The following is a 20,246-nucleotide window of genomic DNA, read 5'->3' on the forward strand; positions in this document are numbered from 1 at the left end:
CAGGAAGCAACAGTTAGAACTGGACATGGAACAACAGACTGGTTTCATATAGGAAAAGGAGTATGTCAAAGCTGTATATTGTCCCCCTGCTTATTTAACTTATATGCAGAGTACATCATGAGAAACGCTGGACTGGAAGAAACACAAGCTGGAATCAAGACTTCTGGGAGAAATATCAATAACCTCAGATATGCAGATGACACCACCCTTATGGCAGAAAGTGAAGAGGAGCTAAAAAGCCTCTTGATGAAAGTGAAAGTGGAGAGTGAAAAAGTTGGCCTAAAGCTCAACATTCAGAAAACGAAGATCATGGCATCTGGTCCCATCCCTTCATGGTAAATAGATGGGGAAACAGTGGAAACAGTGTCAGACTTTATTTTTTGGGGCTCAAAATCACTGCAGATGGTGACTGCAGCCATGAAATTAAAAGATGCTTACTCCTTGGAAGGAAAGTTATGACCAACCTAAATAGCATATTCAAAAGCAGAGACATTACTTCGCCGACTAAGGTCCGACTAGTCAAGGCTATGGTTTTTCTACTGGTCATGTATGGATGTGAGAGTTGGACTGTGAAGAAGGCTGAGCGCCGAAGAATTGATGCTTTTGAACTGTGGTGTTGGAGAAGACTCTTGAGAGTCCCTTGGACTGCAAGGAGATCCAATCAGTCCATTCTGAAAGAGATCAACCCTGGGATTTCTTTGGAGGGAATGATGCTAAAGCTGAAACTCCAGTACTTTGGCCACCTCATGCGAAGAGTTGACTCATTGGAAAAAACTCTGATGCTGGGAGGGATTGGGGGCAGGAGGAGAAGGGGACGACCGAGGATGAGATGGCTGGATGGCATCACTGACTCGATGGACTCGAGTCTGAGTGAACTCTGGGAGTTGGTGATGGACAGGGAGGCCTGGCGTGCTGCTATTCATGGGGTCGCAAAGAGTCGGACACGACTGAGCGACTGAATTGAACTGAACTGATGGGGAAATATTACCCTTTGTCCTCTACTGTTCTCCTAATGTATCTCTTCTCTCCTTCTTAAAGAACTATCCGTTTCTTTCTCTATTGCTTCCATTGTTTTCATATATGGAAACTCCATGCTTTTTTCTTTGTTTTTTCTTCTCCTATCCCCATCAGACTCTTATGTTCTCCCTCCAGTTTACTTTACTGTTGTAATTATTTTCTACCTTCAACCTATATTTTTTCTTTCTACATAATATCATGGGTAATAAGAGACTCTAGAGCCAGACTGTCTCCTTTCAAATTGTGGCTCTGCAAGTTATTTAACACCTGTGCCACAGTTTCCTGGGCTGTAAAATGGGGATGATGATGATAAAACCTACTTCACAGGGGTACTGGGAGAGCTGAATGAATGAATATGTGGTGAACACTTGGACTAGAGATTGGCTAAAAATAAATACTGAATCTTGCTTAAGACAGAAATAGGAGGAAACCTGCAAGAAAAACAGGGGAAGTTACACAGCACACTTTATTGCTGTGACTTTATACGCGTTTCTAACTACAGGTAATAACAAAAACTTTAGCTCTCCTGAGTTTAAAGTCAGAATTTCCTTATTTACTCTTATAGTCACTTTAGAAAAGAAGGAGATAACCAGCAGTTTATTATCCGGGTTTAAAAGAAAAAAGCAGCACAGAGGAGGGAAACGAGGTATTCAAAGTGATACAATAAAACAGTAAGGCAGTGAAAATATGAATCTAAAACAAAGTTCTCTCTATATCCACAGGCTCTCAAAGATGTCACATGGCCAATACCAAGCCTGCCTTAGAGATACAGGAACCAAACCAATTCAATATTAAAACTTTTAATCACTGTCATAAAAAGAAAGAGAACCAATCAGATGCTCCCATGCCCTACAGAGTAGAGGTCTTTTAAAAACACATGACTTAAACAAGAGAGTTATTATTGTGCAAAAAGAACCACTTACCTTGGGGAGCACAGTGATGATTTTGCGTAAAAAATTCTTTATAACCAGACTATCTGTCATCAAAGTCCTGGGCTTTACATCAGCCTATAACAAAAACATCCACCATATAAGCACAAACTCAAGGGCACAAATGAATTAAATTATGATATTTCTTCTTATAAAACTAACTACACCTCAGAAAGCTTTTCAGACATCCAGGGGGAAAAAAGTAATTTAGATTGGAGCTGAGAAGAGTAATCCTAGCTTAAGTCTACTATCCTAATAAGGGTCAATCTGTATTAAGAATTTCAGTGGGGCTTTCCTGGAGGCTCAGTGGTAAAGAATCCACCTGCCAATGCAGAAGAAATGGGTTCAATCCCTGATCCGGGAATATCCCACAGGCCATGGAGCAAATAAGCCCGAGCACCACGACTGCTGAGCCTGTGCTCTAGAGCCCAGGCACTGCCACTCCTGAAGCTCATGTGCTTTAGAGCCTGCACTCCACTCCAACAGAAGTCACCGCAATTAGCCCACACATCACAACTAGAGAGTAGCCCCTGCTTGCCACTACTAGAGAGAAGCCCATATCAGCAATGAAGACTCAGCACAGCGAAAAATAAATAAATAAAATTTTAAAAACCAAAGAATCTCAATGGAGTCAAAGGAGCAGACATTAAAGAGAACCTATTTTTAAACCTTAATCAGTTCATCCAAACATTTATTTTTAAGGAAAAGCTGTAAAGCAGAAGCTCAAAAGTAAGAAGGTCTGTGTTCTGTGAAAGTGAATGAAAGTGAGATTGAACCCAGGTCTCCCATGCATAGAAGATGGATTGAGCCACAAGGGAAGCCCTCCATTAAAAAAAAAAAAAAAAACGGTTCAAAGAGATTAAACAACCTTGCTAAGTTCTTGCTGATCTGGCTCCAAAGCTTTAGCTTTAACCACTTTCCTATACTACAACCCAGTGATCGAATTCGGATCTCCCACATTGCAGGAGGATTCTTTACCAGCTGAGCCATGAGGGAAGCCCAAGAACACTGGAGAGGATATCCTATCCCTTCTCCAGAAGATCTTCCTGACCCAGGAATTGAACTGGGGTCTCCTGCATTGCAGGCGGATTCTTTACCAACTGAGCTATCAGGGAAGCTCTTTACATTTAATATAATGTCCTTAAAACCATAGTTAGAAGGTGTCTCCTAAAAACTAGATAAGTTAAAGAAGAGGAAATAGAGTCAGAAATCAGTGAGTTTTTATTAGTGGCTCAGATAATACAGACTCATATACTAGGTACATATTAAAGGAGAAAAAAGGTCCCAGACCTCAAAATCTCAACACAATAAAGAAAAAAACATGCAAATAGCTAATAAAGAAGAATAAACTACTATAATGCTTTGTTATAAGTTCACTGAAAAAAAGATCAATAACTGTGCAATGGGTGGGGATGATTAGAATAACTATTATAAAAATATTTGAAAATATTAGAAAAATGGATGGGGATTATTAGAAAAATCTGTAAACAAATCTAGGATTATTAACATGTGTAAGTAGCAGTAGTTAAACACTAACTGTAGCATACATACCACAGTCATATCCTTATTTTTAAAATGTTTATTATAAAATGTTCAAATGCAGAAAAGCAATGGTCTCTTTAAAGCATTTTCCATACTTAACACTTCAAAAACAACTTCTTGGAACAGTTTCAAACTTCTGTAACCTTAGTGATTATAGCGTGTATCATATAAAGGGCTTAATTATATCTAGCAGTAAGGCAACCAAACAAGTGAAAGTTCCTTGAAAAGCTACCAGGGAGGGTCTACAATTAATAATGATGGGAACTATCATTTACTGAACACCTGCTACATCCCAAGCAGTTTACATACAAGTAGAAGATATCCCCATTTCATGGGTGAGGATAATGAGACTAAAGAAGTTAATTAATTTGTCCAAGGTCACACATAGCTAATTAACTGGCAGAATTGGGAGTCAAACCTAGATCTGAGAACTCCAAAGCCCACCTTTCACTATACAATGCTACCTCTCCAAGAAAGCTCATTTTCTGTACCTAGCTATCTGAATCAGATATTATGTAATCTAGCATTATTTCTTACGGAACCTTATGGGCAATGCTTACATATGATTACTGAATATGTATATGTATGTATTCATTGATAAAATACTTAATGTTTATTATGTGCCTACGTTTATAGAGATAAGTAAAACCATCTCTAAATTTGAAGAGGTTTCACTTAAGTAGAAGAGAAAGATGAAATAAATAATTTATGTGATAACGTGAAGAAGCTTTATGATTTAAACATATAAGACAAGCTAAAAAAATACACAGGAATGATTGGCACCTAATCCAGACTGAGAATATAAAGTGAAATAATGTCAGGTCAGCAGAGGATAGTTAACACAAAACTAATAGCTCCTTTTAAGACCTACTCATAAATTATTGAGAGAAAGAGAGATGGGGGGAGGGAGGAAGAGACACTACACAGTCTTTCACAGCCAGTACCCCAGGCCTAATGTGCCTCAGAAACAGTGAACTTATATGTTATCAGGAAAAAACATATGCTGCCAGTCCTGGGCAGCAGAAATTACCACTGAGTCATGTTTCAGTCATTACCCTTAAATACAAGTCTAATCATATGATAGATTATGGGAGGTATTTTATATTTTTAAATATACACTTATCACAATAAACTGTGGAAAATTCTGAACGAGATGGGAATGCCAGGCCACCTGACCTGCCTCTTGAGAAACTTAAATGCAGGTCAGGAAGCAACAGTTAGAACTGGACATGGAACAACAGACTGGTTCCAAACAGGAAAAGGAGTACATCAAGGCTGTATATTGTCACCTTCCTTATTTAACTTCTATGCAGAGTACATCATGAGAAACGCTGGGCTGGAAGAAGCACAAGCTGGAATCAAGATTGCCAGGAGAAATATCAATAACCTCAGATATGCAGATGACACCACCCTTATGGCAGAAAGTGAAGAGGAACTAAAAAGCCTCTTGATGAAAGTGAAAGTGGAGAGTGAAAAAGTTGGCTTAAAGCTCAACATTCAGAAAGCAAAGATCATGGCATCTGGTCCCATCACTTCATGGCAAATAGATGGGGAAACAGTAGAAACAGTGTCAGACTTTATTTTGGGGGGCTCCAAAATCACTGCAGATGGTGACTGCAGCCATGAAATTAAAAGACACTTACTCCTTGGAAGGAAAGTTATGACCAACCTAGATAGTGTATTGAAAAGCCGAGATACTACTTTGCCAACAAAGGTCCTTCTAGTCAAGGCTATGGTTTTTCCAGTGGTCATGTATGGATGTGAGAGTTGGACTGTGAAGAAAGCTGAGTGCTGAAGAATTGATGTTTTTGAACTGTGGTGTTGGAGAAGACTCTTGAGAGTCCCTTGGACTGCAAGGAGATCCAACCAGTCCATCCTAAAGGAGACCAGTCCTGGGTGTTCATTAGAAGGACTGATGCTGAAGCTGAAACTCCAGTACTTTGGCCACCTCATGCGAAGAGTTGACTCATTGGAAAAGACCCTGATGCTGGGAGGGACTGGGGGCAGGAGGAGAAGGGGACGACAGAGGATGAGATGGTTGGATGGCATCACCGACTCGATGGACATGAGTTTGAGTGAACTCCGGGAGTTGGTGATGGACAGGGAGGCCTGGCGTGCTGTGATTCATGGGGTTGCAGAGAATCGGACACGACTGAGTGACTGAACTGAACTGATGCAGTTATGGGCTCTATATGACTTTATAAGAGAATGTCAGTGTCTCTTTCTTTGCTTAAATAGGTAAGTACTCAGATGATGGATAATAAGAGAAACAGAGATAGATATGTTTTTATATATATATATATATATATATATATAGTCATTGTATCATTTACCATTATAACAAAAATGAATACAAAAATGGATAAATCTGTCAAGATCGTGCAAAATCAAATTGTTTTTGGAAGGACATATTACCCAGCCTAATGGACTCCAAGGTGCAGGACTGAACACAAACACAAAACCCAGCAACCTTTTTTTTGACCACCTGGCATTGCTCAGTTTCCAGACCAGGGATTCAATGCACGGCCCCTGCAGTGGGAGCACTGGAAGTGCAGCGTTTTCACCACTGGACCACCAGGGAAGTCCAGCATCTTTCTTAAATGAAGTTTTCCCTCAGTCTTCCCTGGAATTAGCTTTCCCCACATGCCCAAAGCAGTGGATCACTTGTTGCCACCTTTTCACAGATGTCTCCATTCACCAGCCTTTGCTGTAAACCTTGCTACCTGACCCTTCTCCCCACCTGAAGTATACACGTATGATGAAATCTTTTCACGACCTCCCCTTTTCCTCTCCCCATTCTCTTCATTCTAGTATCTGTCTAAAAGCTGCACAGTATCAAAGACAATGAGATAGAACAGAACAAATGCTTTCCGGAATCCTTGGTCCTCTGAGGTTATACTACTCTTACTTCTCCCCACCGACGGATTAACTGGCACTAAGCGCAACTGTCCTCTGTACTCTAAGTCCTGTCATCATCTTGGTTGACTTCCACATCCAAGCAGATGACCAGTCTAAGTGAGAACTTAGTTCCAAAATTCTCTGACTTCCTCAGCTCCAATGACCTTGACCTCTACTTATTTCCAATCACCAATTTCCACAGCCAGACTGGAGGTGTACCGTTCTGGAAACCTTAAACTGAAACGTCCCACTCTTATGTGGAAAGATATGAACCCAGACATGCACCTTGATTAAGTCAAATTATCTGTGCTCTCAATGTACACTTTGACTTTCTTGAGAGAAACACTGCTTTTGCAATAGGGAAAAAGAAAGAAAGAAATTTTATCACTCTGATGATAATTTTTTATTCTTTCATCTCTGAACTCCTTACACCCAGAAAAAATCTCTATTACACTGTATTGTAATTATTTGTTTACTTATCTATCATTTCCTTGATATTCCTAGATTGCGAGTTCCTTGGGATCAAGTAACACCTTGCGACTCTTTCTAGGACAGTGAAGCTATAGTGAACAAACAGAGGTATCTAACGGAATGAATAAATATTGAAATAGCACTGATCAATATGAGTCAGACTTTGATTCAGATTCTGTCACTTAACTATGGAATGACCTTGGGAAAGACAGTCAAATTCTCTGACATTCTTGTCCTAGCCACTTCATAGAGTTGTCAGGAGGCTTGAATAATACATATGCTAGGTATAAGAATTATCACTTTTTGTTCAGACTGAGTAAAACACATGATTTCCTTTTCTAGCACTGTTTTCCTTGGTTCACTGGAATCAAGTGGCTTTTGGGGGGTTGTTTTTTTTTTCGCTACCTGACAGGTCAGGTCAGGGGCGGCCGAGAGGAGACACCCTGCTTCCGAGGTCAGGGCGGCAGCCAGGAAGAGCTACCCTACGTCCAAGGCCAGTGGCGGCCGGGAGGAGACACCCTGTGTCCGAGGTCAGGGGTGGCCGGGAGGAGACACCCCGCGTCTGAGGTCAGGGGCGGTGACCCTGAGGAGCCACCCCAAGCCCGAGGCCAGGGGCAGTGACCCTGAGGAGCCACCCCGAGCCCGAGGCCAGGGGTGGCAGCTGGGAGGAGCCACCTCATGCCCGAAGCCAGGGCCCACAGCCAGGAGGGGCAACCCTAGGAGTGGTGGCTGCGCAGGCGCAGGAGGGCCTAGAGGAGCTATCCCACGTTGAAGGTCAGGAACGGTGGTGGTAAGGAGATACCCCTCATCCAAGGTAAGGAGCAGCAGCTGTGCTTTGCTGGAGCAGCCGTGAAGAGATACCCCAACGTCCAAGGTAAGAGAAACCCAAGTAAGATGGTAGGTGTTGCAAGAGGGCATCAGAGGGCAGACACACTGAAACCATACTCACAGAAAACTAGTCAATCTAATCACGCTAGGACCACAGCCTTGTCTAACTCAATGAAACCAAGCCATGCCTGTGGGGCAACCAAAGATGGGCGGGTCATGGTGGAGAGGTCTGACAGAAAGTGGTCCACTGGAGAAGGGAATGGCAAGCCACTTCAGTATTCTTGCCTTGAGAACCCCATGAACAGTATGAAAAGGCAATATGATAGGATACCAAAAGAGGAACTCCCCAGGTCATTAGGTGCCCAATATACTACTGGAGATCAGAGGAGAAATAACTACAGAAAGAACGAAGGGATGGAGCTAAAGCAAAAACAATACCCAGTTGTGGATGTGACTGGTGATAGAAGCAAGATCCGATGCTGTAAAGAGCAATATTGCATAGGAACCTGGAATGTTAGGTCCATGAATCAAGGCAAATTGGCAGTGGTCAAACAAGAGATGGCAAGGGTGAACGTCGACATTCTAGGAATCAGCGAACTAAAATGGACTGGAATGGGTGAGTTTAACTCAGATGACCATTATATCTACTACTGCGGGCAGGAATCCCTCAGACGAAATGGAGTAGCCATCATGGTCAACAAAAGAGTCCGAAATGCAGTGCTTGGATGCAATCTCAAAAATGACAGAATGATCTCTGTTCATCTCCAAGGCAAACCATTTAATATCACAGTTATCCAAGTCTATGCCCCAACCAGTAATGCTGAAGAAGCTGAAGTTGAACGGTTTTATGAAGACCTACAAGACCTTTTAGAACTAACACCCCAAAAAGCTGTCCTTTTCATTATAGAGGACTGGAATGCAAAAGTAGGAAGTCAAGAAACACCTGGAGTAACAGGCAAATTTGGCCTTGGAATGTGGAATGAAGCAGGGCAAAGACTAATAGAGTTTTGCCAAGAAAATGCACTGGTCATAGCAAACACTCTCTTCCAACAACACAAGAGAAGACTCTACACATGGACATCACCAGACGGTCAACACCGAAATCAGATTGATTATATTCTATGCAGCCAAAGATGGAAAAGCTCTATACAGTCAACAAAAACAAGACCAGGAGCTGACTGTGGCTCAGATCATGAACTCCTTATTGCCAAATTCAGACTTAAATTGAAGAAAGTAGGGAAAACCACTATACCATTCAGGTATGACCTAAATCAAATGCCTTATGCTTATACAGTGGAAGTGAGAAATAGATTTAAGGGCCTAGATCTGATAGACAGAGTCCCTGATGAACTATGGAATGAAGTTCATGACATTGTGCAGGAGACAGGGATCAAGACCATCCCCATGGAAAAGAAATGCAAAAAAGCAAAATGGCTGTCTGGGGAGGCCTTACAAATAGCTGTGAAGAGAAGAGAGGCTAAAAGCAAAGGAGGAAAGGAAAGATATAGGCATCTAAATGCAGAGTTCCAAAGAATAGCAAGAAGAGATAAGAAAGCCTTCTTCAGCGATCAATGCAAAGAAATAGAGGAAAACAACAGATTGGGAAAGACTAGAGATCTCTTCAAGAAAATCAGAGATACCAAGGGAACATTTCATGCAAGGATGGGCTCAACAAGGGACAGAAATGGTATGGACCTAACAGAAGCAGAAGATATTAAGAAGAGGTGGCAAGAATACACAGAAGAACTGTACAAAAAAGATCTTCATGACTCAGATAATCACGATGATGTGATCACTCATCTAGACATCTTGGAATGTGAAGTCAAGTGGGCCTTAGGAAGCATCACTACGAACAAAGCTAGTGGAGGTGATGGAATTCCAATTGAGCTGTTTCAAATCCTGAAAGATGATGCTGTGAAAGTGCTGCACTCAATATGCCAGCAAATTTGGAAAACTCAGCAGTGGCCACAGGACTGGAAAAAGGTCAGTTTTCATTCCAATCCCAAAGAAAGGCAATGCCAAAGAATGCTCAAACTACCGCACAATTGCACTCATCTCACATGCTAGTAAAGTAATACTCAAAATTCTCCACACCAGGCTTCAGCAATACGTGAACTGTGAACTCCCTGATGTTCAAGCTGGTTTTAGAAAAGGTAGAGGAACCAGAGATCAAATTGCCAACATCCTCTGGATCATGGAAAAAGCAAGAGAGTTCCAGAAAAACATCTATTTCTGCTTTATTGACTATGCCAAAGCCTCTGACTGTGTGGATCACAATAAACTGTGGAAAATTCTGAAAGAGATGGGAATACCAGACCACCTGACCTGCCTCTTGAGAAATTTGTATGCAGGTCAGGAAGCAACAGTTAGAACTGGACATGGAACAACAGACTGGTTTCATATAGGAAAAGGAGTACATCAAGGCTGTATATTGTCCCCCTGCTTATTTAACTTATATGCAGAGTACATCATGAGAAACGCTGGACTGGAAGAAACACAAGCTGGAATCAAGATTGCCGGGAGAAATATCAATAACCTCAGATATGCAGATGACACCACCCTTATGGCAGAAAGTGAAGAGGAGCTAAAAAGCCTCTTGATGAAAGTGAAAGTGGAGAGCGAAAAAGTTGGCCTAAAGCTCAACATTCAGAAAACGAACATCATGGCATCTGGTCCCATCACTTCATGGTAAATAGATGGGGAAACAGTAGAAACAGTGTCAGACTTTATTTTGGGGGGCTCCAGAATCACTGCAGATGGTGATTGCAGCCATGAAATTAAAAGACGCTTACTCCTTGGGAGAAAAGTTATGACCAACCTAAATAGCATATTCAAAAGCAGAGACATTACTTTGCCGACTAAGGTCCGACTAGTCAAGGCTATGGTTTTTCCAGTGGTCATGTATGGATGTGAGAGTTGGACTGTGAAGAAGGCTGAGCGCCGAAGAATTGATGCTTTTGAACTGTGGTGTTGGAGAAGACTCTTGAGAGTCCCTTGGACTGCAAGGAGATCCAATCAGTCCATTCTGGTTGAAAGAGATCAACCCTGGGATTTCTTTGGAGGGAATGATGCTAAAGCTGAAACTCCGGTACTTTGGCCACCTCATGCAAAGAGTTGACTCATTGGAAAAGACTCTGATGCTGGGAGGGATTGAGGGCAGGAGGAGAAGGGGATGACCGAGGATGAGATGGCTGGATGGCATCACGGACTCGATGGACGTGAGTCTGGGTGAACTCTGGGAGATGGTGATGGACAGGGAGGCCTGGCGTGCTGCGATTCATGGGGTCGCAAAGAGTCGGACACGACTGAGCGACTGAACTGAACTGAACTGACAATAATAGTTCCATAACTATTGCTGTCCTTCTTCAGTCGCTAAGTCCTCTCCGATTCTTTGCAACCCCATGGACTGCATCATGCCAGGTTCCTCTGTCCTCCACTATCTCCCAGAATTTGCTCAGATTCAAGAAATGCAATAAGGCAAAGTAGTTTTCTGAGGGGGCCTTACAAATAGCCGAGAAAGGAAGAGAATCAAAATGCAAAGGAGAAACAGAAAGATATACTCATCTGAATGCAGAGTTCCAAAGAATAGCAAGGAGAGATAAAAAGCCTTCTTAAGTGAACAGTGCAAAGAAATACAGGAAAACAATAGAATGGGAAAGACGAGAGATCTCTTCAAGAAAATTACAGATACCAAGGGAATATTTCATGCAAATATGGGCACAAAAAGGGATAGAAACATCAAGGACTTAACAGAAGCAGAAGATATTAACAGGTGCCAAGAAAACACAGAAGAACGGTACAAAAAAGGTCTTAATGACCTGGATGACTACGATGGTGTGGTCATTCATCTGCAGTGTGAGGTCAAGCAGGCCTTAGGAAGCATTACTACAAACAAAGCAGGTGGAGGTGATGGAATTCCAGCTGAGATATTTCAAATCCTAAAAGATGACACTGCTAAAGTGCTACACTCAATATGCTAGCAAGTTTGGAAAACTAAGCAGTGGCCACTGGACTGAAAAGGTCGGTTTTCATTCCACTCCCAAAGAAGGACAATGCCAAAGAATGTTCAAGCAAAAGTGACAGTGAAAGTCCCTGACTCTGCCACCCCATGGACTATACAGTCCATGGAATTCTCCAAGTCAGAATACTGGAGCGGTAGCCTTTACCTTCTCCAGGGGATCGTCCCAACCCAGGGATCGAACCCAGGTCTCCCGCATTGCAGGCAGATTCTTCACCACCTGAGTCACAAGGGAAACCCAAGAATGTTTGAACTACCATACAGTTGTGCTCATTTCACATGCTAGCAAGGTAATGCTCAAAATCCTTCAAGCTAGGCTTCAACAGTACATGAACTGAGAAATTCTAGATGTACAAGCTGGATTTAGAAAAGGCAGAGGAATCAGAGATCAAACTGCCAACATCCTTTGGAACATGGAGGAAGCAAGGGAATTCCAGAAAAACATCTACTTCTGCTTCACTGACTATGCTAAAGACTATGCTAAATCACAACAAACTGTGGAAAATTCTTAAAGAGATGGGAATACCAGACCACCTTACCTGTCTCCTGAGAAACCTGTATTTGGGTCAAGAAGCAACAGTTAGAACCAGACATGGAACAATGGACTGGTTCAAACTGGGAAAGGAGTATGTCAAGACTGTCTGTTGTCATCCTGCTTATTTAACTTACATGCAGAGGATATCACATGAAATGCGGCGCTGGATGAATCACAAACTGGAATCAAGACTGCCAGGAGAAATACCAACAACCTCAAATATGCAGATAACACCACCCTAATGGCAGAAAGTGAAAAGGGACTAAAGAGCCTCTTGATGAAAGTGAAAGGGAGTGAAAAAGGTAACTTCAAACTCAATATTCAAAAAAACAAAGATCATGGCATCCAGTCCCATCACTTCGTGGCAAATAGTGGGGAAACATAGACTTTATTTTCTTGGGCTCCAAAATCACTGCAGATGGTGACTGCAGCCATGAAATTAAGAGAAATTAAAAGCTCCTTGGAAGAAGAGCTATGACAAATCTATACAGTGTGCTAAAAAGCAGAGACATCACTTTGCCAACAAAGGTCCATATAGGCAAAGCAATGGTTTTTCCAGTAGTCATGTACGTATGTGAGAGTTGGACCATAAAAAAGGCTGAGCTGATGCTTTTGAACTGTGGTGCTGGAGAAGACTCTTGAGAGTCTCTTGGACAGCAAGGAGATCAACCCAGTCAATCCTAGAGGAAATCAAGCCTGAATATGCATTGGAAGGACTGATGCTGAAGCTCCAATACTTTGGTCACCTGATGGGAAGAACTGACTCACTGAAAAAGACCCTGATGCTGGGAAAGACTGGAAGCAGGAGAAGAAGGGGGCGACAGAGGATGAGATGGTTGGATGGCATCACTGACTCAATGGACATGAGTTTGAGCAAACTCCAGGAGGAAGTGAAGGAAAGAGAAACCTGGAATGCTGCAGTCCATGGGATTGCAAAGAGTTGGACACGACTGAGGGACTGGACAACAACATGTCCATTGAGTCAGTGATGCTAGTCAATCATCTCATCCTCTGCTGCCCCATTCTCCTTTTGCCTCTGTTTGACTAACCATTAACTGCTCCAAATTGTTTACCCTTCATTCCCCTAAACATGATATGGCACATCCAGGGATCTATTGTCCTGATACCATGTTCATTTCCTTTTAGAAGAAGGATATAATTGTTCCAACATGGCGAACAGCCTCCCACGTGCTTTTGGGGAGAGTGTTTAACGTATTCTTTGTCTCCACCAGTTCAAAGAAAGGGAAGATCAGAGAATTGATAATGGGAATGGAGGACTCAATTGTCACTCTCACAAATCTGGGCTACAAATAAATCAATAAAAATCTTTAAACCAACCTAATAAAAATATTTAGATAGGATCCGCACTGGGCATCCATTCTTGCTTTCTTCTTCAGGAGGTCCAAAATCAAACAATGTTTTACTTCAGTGGTTCTCAAATTCACCTGCACATTAGGAATTATCCGGGATTCTAAAAATATTCCAAAGCCCAGGCCACACCTCTTACAGACCGGATTGTATTCCCCCAAATTCATCTACTGCAGCCTTAGCCACCATTTTGACTTATTTGGAGACAGGGCCTTAGGGATGTCATAAGGTTAAATGAGGTCATAAGTGTGGACCTCTAATCTGGTAGGACTGTCCATGTAAGAAGAGGAAGAGACACCAGAAAGCTCTCGTTCCACATATGTACAGAGGAAAGATCATGTGAGCAAATGGTGACACGATACCTTGAACTTGGACTTCTAACTTCATGAAGAAGCATGATAAAATAAGTTTCTGTTGTTTAAGCCACCCAATATGTGGTATTTTTTTTTTATGGCAGCCCAAGCAGACTAATCCAACACCCAAGACCAATTACATCACAACCTCTTAGAGTAGAACACAAACATCACTATTTTCAAAGCTTGCAAGTCATTTAAAATCTGTTCAGGGAAGTCTGGGAACCAATGCCTTATTTCTACTTTGTTCTATAAAGGACCTAAGCTTTTCTTTCTTGTTATTACATTTGTAGAAAAATAAGAATCAAAACACCATTAATTTATAGAACCACAGCAAAACTTGCCTCAAAAATCATCTGGAAGGGTCTTAGCCCTGATGTGTCCTGAGAATGGCCAGCCTCCTCTGAAGTCCAATTCAAGTTCGCAAAGAATCCAGGCAGTACGAATTGCATATCTGTATGAGAAGAAATGGCAACAACAGAGAACAAGCAGTTTGGATAAGCACCAGAAATACTGGACTTGTCCGTTAAACTGATGAGCCAAGTAGGCTTTTCCCTGATGACAAGATTATCTGCAGAATTTTAAATACAACTGGAAATGGCTATGAATCAGCAAACTGAGGAACATTTAGAATTACTTTATGGGGTTAAGACATTTAATCTCATGTTTTCAATTTTACACAAACTGAAAATTCACTAAATCAATCTGTATTTTCAGTTCATTTCCACAAGGTCATATCCAATGCCAGAAATCTTCTGAGCTGCTAGTTCTAACTGATGGTCTTATACTTTTTTTTTTTTTTTTTTTTAGGCCCAAACATATATAAGAGTTTAATATATTATTCAAGTGACATCTCAAATCAGTGAGGAAAAAGATGACATTTTAAATAAATAAGATCGGATCTCTGGATATCCACTTGGAAAGAAACTTTTTTTTTAATATAGCAAAATTCAATCCCAAAATATGAGAGAGAAATGTAAAGAATCAAACCATAAAAATATCAGATGAAAACATGGGTACAATTTCTTATAGTCTGGAACTGAGGAAAACCTTTGTAACTCTGAATCCAGAAACAAAGACTGACAGATGTGACTATATACAAAAATAGACACCTTTCTCATGGCAAACAAAACACTGTAAACAATGGTAAATGACAAGAATGGAAGAACGTATTTACAGCTCATAGCACAGATAAAGGGCTCATCTTTGCAAAGTACAAAGAACTCTATATAGACCCAGTAATTACACTTGTAGGATAGGTCAGCCTAAAGATGTAGTTCAGTGGCTAGGTTGTGTCTGACTCTTTGTGACCCCGTGAACTGTAACCCACTATACTCCTTTGTCCATGGGCTTCCCAGACAAGAATACTTGAGTGGGTTGCCATTCTGTCTTCAAAATAAAAGGAAGCATAAGCACAGGAGTATTCATTGTAGCATTATTTGTAATAACAAACTATTGGAAACAGTCTAAATGTTCACCAGGAGAGGACTGATTGAACAAATACCCAATGGAGTAATACACAGGTTTAAAAAAGAATGTGACTCTACTGAGATGATCATATGGTTTTTATTCTTCAACTTGTTGATATACTGTATTACACACTGATTTGCAAATACTGAAAAATCTTTGCATCCCTGAGGATGAATCTCACTTGATCATGGTGTATGATCCTTTTAATGTGTTGTTGGATTCGGTTTGCTAGTATTTTGTTGAGGATTTTTGCATCTATATAATGGATACAGAAGCTTCCCTGGTGGCTCAGATGGTAAAGAATCAATGTGGTACACATACAGTAAAGTATTACTCAGCCGGTCTTATACTTTTTAATAAATCAGTTCAGTTCAGTTGCCCAGTCGTGTCCAACTCTTTGCGACCCCATGAATCACAGCACGCCAGGCCTCCCTGTCCATCGCCAACTCCCGGAGTTCACCCAATCTCATGCCCATCAAGTCGCTGATGCCATCCAGCCATCTCATCCTTTGTTGTCCCCTTTTCCTCCTGCCCCCAATCCCTCCCAGCATCAGGTCTTTTCCAATGAGTCAACTCTATGCATGAGGTGGCCAAAGTATTGGAGTTCCAGCTTCAGCATCAGTCCTTCCACATGGACTGGTTGGATCTCCTTGCAGTTCAAGGGACTCTCAAGTCTTCTCCAACACCACGGTTCAAAAGCATCAATTCTTTGGTGCTCAGCTTTCTTCACAGTCCAACTTTCACATCCATACATGACCACTGGAAAAACCATAGCCTTGACTAGATGAACCTTTGTTGGCAAAGTAACATCTCTGTTTTTGAATATGCTATCTAGGTTGGTCATAACTTTCCTTCCAAGGAGTAAGCGTCTTTTAATTTCTGCAATCACCATCTGCAGTGATTTTGGAGCGCCAAAAAATAAAGTCTGACACTGTTTCCACTGTTTCCCCATCTAGTTCCCATGAAGTGATGGGACCAGATGCCATGATGTTCGTTTTCTGAATGTTGAGCTTTAAGCCAACTTTTTCACTCTCCACTTTCACTTTCATCAAGAGGCTCTTTAGTTCTTCCTCACTTTCTGCCAAAAGGGTGGTGTCATCTGCATATCTGAGGTTATTGATATTTCTCCCGGCAATCTTGATTCCAGCTTGTGTTTCTTCCAGTCCAGCGTTTCTCATGATGTACTCTGCGTATAAGTTAAATAAGGAAGGTGACAATATACAGCCTTGATGTACTCCTTTTCCTGTTTAGAACCAGTCTGTTGTTCCATGTCCAGTTCTAACTGTTGCTTCCTGACCTGCATTTAGGTTTCTCAAGAGGCAGGTCAGATGGTCTGGTATTCCCATCTCTTTCAGAATTTTCCACAGTTTATTGTGGTCCACACAGTCAGAGGCTTTGGCATAGTCAATAAAGCAGAAATAGATGTTTTTCTGGAACTCTCTTGCTTTTTCCACAATCCAGTGGATGTTGGCAATTTGATCTCTGGTTCCTCTGCCTTTTCTATATCCAGCTTGAACATCTATCTGGAAGTTCACAGTTCACGTATTGCTGAAGCCTGCCTTGGAGAATTTTGAGCATTACTTTACTAGCATGTGAGATAAGTGCAATTGTGCAGTAGTTTGAGCATTCTTTGGCATTGCCTTTCTTTGGGATTGGAATGAAAACTGACCTTTTCCAGTCCTGTGGCCACTGCTGAGTTTTCCATATTTGCTGGCATATTGAGTGCAGCATTCACAGCATCATCTTTCAGGATTTGAAATAGCTCAACTGGAATTCCATCACCCCCACTAGCTTTGTTCGTAGTGATGCTTTCTAAGGCCCACTTGACTTCACATTCCAGGATGTCTGGCTCTAGGTGAGTGATCACACCATCATAATTATTTGGGTCATGAAGATCTTTTTTGTACAGTTCTTCTGTGTATTCCTGCCACCTCTTCTTAATATCTTCTGCTTCTGTTAGGTCCATACCATTTCTGTCCCTTATCGAGCCCATCTTTGCATGAAATGTTCCCTTGGTATCTCTAATATTCTTGAAGAGATCTCTAGTCTTTCCCATTCTGTTGTTTCCCTCTATTTCTTTGCATTGATCACTGAGGAAGGTTTTCTTATCTCTTCTTGCTATTCTTTGGAACTCTGCATTCAGATGCTTATACCTTTCCTTTTCTCCTTTGTTTTTCACCTCTCTTCTTTTCACAGCTATTTGTAAGGCCTCCCCAGACAGCCATTTTGATTTCTTGCATTTCTTTTCCATGGGGATGGTCTTGATCCCTGTCTCCTGTACAATGTCACGAACCTCCATCCATAGTTCATGAGGCACTCTGTCTATCAGATCTAGGCCCTTAAATCTATTTCTCACTTCACTGTTTAATAATACAAATCCAGTAAGTGAGCTAACTTAGAACTTAAAGCAGAAAAATTCAAGAATGGCCCTCTCAGGCATTGATCTAATACTGTATGGTCTGTCCTTTAAGAGGTAGTCTTTAATAAAGAAAAGCAAACTCTCGCTAATTTAATTGTCAATTAACTACTTGGTATATTTATATACATCAATTTAGAACTCTTTACACAAAGCATCAGCGTGTCCTGGATCACAGTCAACAAACAGAACCTCAAAGTATGCCCTATCTTTCCTACTTTCTGTACTCCGGCAGTAATATTATAAGCGGAAAAAGAAATTTCTCATTTTATAAAATGCCTTCCCTTAGTCCCCTTCTACAATAGTGTTAAATGGAAAATTAAATATGAATAAAGATATATCAGTCTCTAAAAGTTCTACTTTATAAATGAGGCTGACAATGTTGATACTACACAAGAATTCAACTTTAAAATTTTAATAATAAAATATATCCTATAATAATGGCACAACTTTTCTCTAAAGCATTCATACTATGTATCTAATAAAGTTTTAACCATCTCAGAAAGTATGAACTTTACCAAGATCAAGTTCTAGCTACCGATCTTGAAGGTGAAGTCTCTCAGTTGTGTCCGACTCTTTGTGACCCTGTGGACTGTAGCCTACCAGGCTCCGAATACTGGAGTGGGTTGCCATTTATTTCTCCAGGGGATCTTCCCGACCCAGGGATCGAACCCAGGTCTCCCGTATTGAAGGCAGACGCTTTAACCTCTGAGCCACCAGGGAAGCTACCGATCTTATTAGGTACTATTTTTCTTGCTGTTAGTTTGTTTTTCAAGGACAATTCAGTCACAAAACCCAAGATAATATGGCAGCAAGGTTATGATGCATTGAAGTTTAATGAAGTTGGCACTAAACCAGGATGAGTTGCTTCAGTCCTCGGTTTTACCACTGACTGATTTTCTGACCTAGAGCAACGCCCCCCTTTTTTTCTTCTGTGATTCAATTACCTTTCTGTAAAATAAGAAAAAAATTTCCTGAATCCTATAAAGTAGTAATACAGTACAGAATGGGGAAAACAAATGTAGATACATGAGGAAAAGTTTTGTCAATAAATTGGAATTCTCTAGAAATCTTAATTTCCTTAAAGAATGAGTAGCTATTTGGGGGGAAATCAATTTTTATTAATCAAACCAGTCAATCCTCAAGGAAATCAGTCCTGAATTTTCACGGCTGCAGTCACCATCTGCAGTGATTTTGGAGCCCAAGAAAATAAAATCTGTCACTATTTCCATTGTTTACCCATCTATTTGCTATGAAGTGATGGGACTGGATGCCATGATCTTAGTTTTTTGAGTGTTGAGTTTTAAGCTACCGTTTTCACTCTCCTTTTTCACTTTCATCAAGAGGCTCTTTAGTTCCTCTTCACTTTCTGCCATTACGGTGGTGTCATCTGCATATTGATATTGTTGATATTTCTCCTGGCAATCTTGATTTCAGCTTGTGATTCATCCAGCCTGGCATTTCACATGATGTACTCTGCATATAAGTTAAATAAGCAGGGTGACAATATACAGCCTTGACATACTCTTTTCCCAATCTGAACCAGCCTGTTGTTCTATCTCCAGTTCTAACTGTTGCTTCTTGACCCAAATACAGGTTTCTCAGGAGACAGGTAAGGTGGTCTGGTATTCTCATCTCTTTAAGAATTTTCCACAGTTTGTTGTGATCCACACAGTCAAAGGCTTTAGCATAGTCAATGAAGCAGGTGTTTTTCTGGAATTCCCTTGCTTTCTCCATGATCCAATGGATGTTGGCAATTTGATCTCTGGTTCCTCTGCCTTTTCTAAATCCAGCTTGAACATCTGAAAGTTCTCAGTTCATGTACGGTTGAAGCCTGGTTTAGAGAATTTTGAGCATTACTTTGTTAGTGTGTGAAATAAGCTCAATTGTACGGTAGTTTGAACATTCTTTGGCATTGTCCTTCTTTGGAAGTGGAATGAAAACTGACCTTTTCCAGTCCCGTAGCCACTGCTGAGTTTTCCAAACTTGCTGGTATATTGAGTGCAGCACTTTAAGAGCATCATCTTTTAGGATTTGAAATAGCTCAGCTGGAATTCCATCACCTCCACCTGCTTTGTTTGTAGTAATGCTTCCTAAGGCCCACTTGACTTCACGCTCCAAGATGTCTGGCTCTAGGTGAATGATCACATCATTGTGGTTATCTGGGTCATTAACATCTTTTCTGTATAGTTCTTCTTTATATCCTTGCCACCTCTTCTTAATCTCTTCTGTTTCTATTAGGTCCATACCATTTCTGTCCTTAATTGTGCCCATCTTTGCATGAAATATTCCCTTGGTATCTTTAATTTTCTTGAAGAGATCTCTAGTCTTTCCTCTATTTCTCTGCATTGTTCATTTAGGAAGGCTTTCTTATCTCTTCTTGCTATTGTTTGGAATGCTG

At 41.1% G+C, this 20,246-nt stretch overlaps 1 protein-coding gene across 1 annotated transcript in view; it reads right to left on the bottom strand.

The window, feature by feature from the left end:
• The window catches only part of TOP6BL (TOP6B like initiator of meiotic double strand breaks), a 107,060-nt gene that overhangs the window by 33,832 nt on the left and 52,982 nt on the right, over positions 1-20,246 (bottom strand). The window contains exons 5-6 of the mRNA XM_068976428.1: positions 14,304-14,413; positions 1,941-2,024 (exon numbers count right to left, since the gene is read on the bottom strand). Coding sequence (XP_068832529.1) covers positions 1,941-2,024; positions 14,304-14,413 — 194 coding nt within the window. The remainder of the gene's footprint in view (positions 1-1,940; positions 2,025-14,303; positions 14,414-20,246) is intronic.

Source organism: Capricornis sumatraensis, chromosome 8 (genome assembly GCF_032405125.1).
Source record: "Capricornis sumatraensis isolate serow.1 chromosome 8, serow.2, whole genome shotgun sequence".
Classification (NCBI taxonomy): Eukaryota; Metazoa; Chordata; class Mammalia; order Artiodactyla; family Bovidae; genus Capricornis; species Capricornis sumatraensis.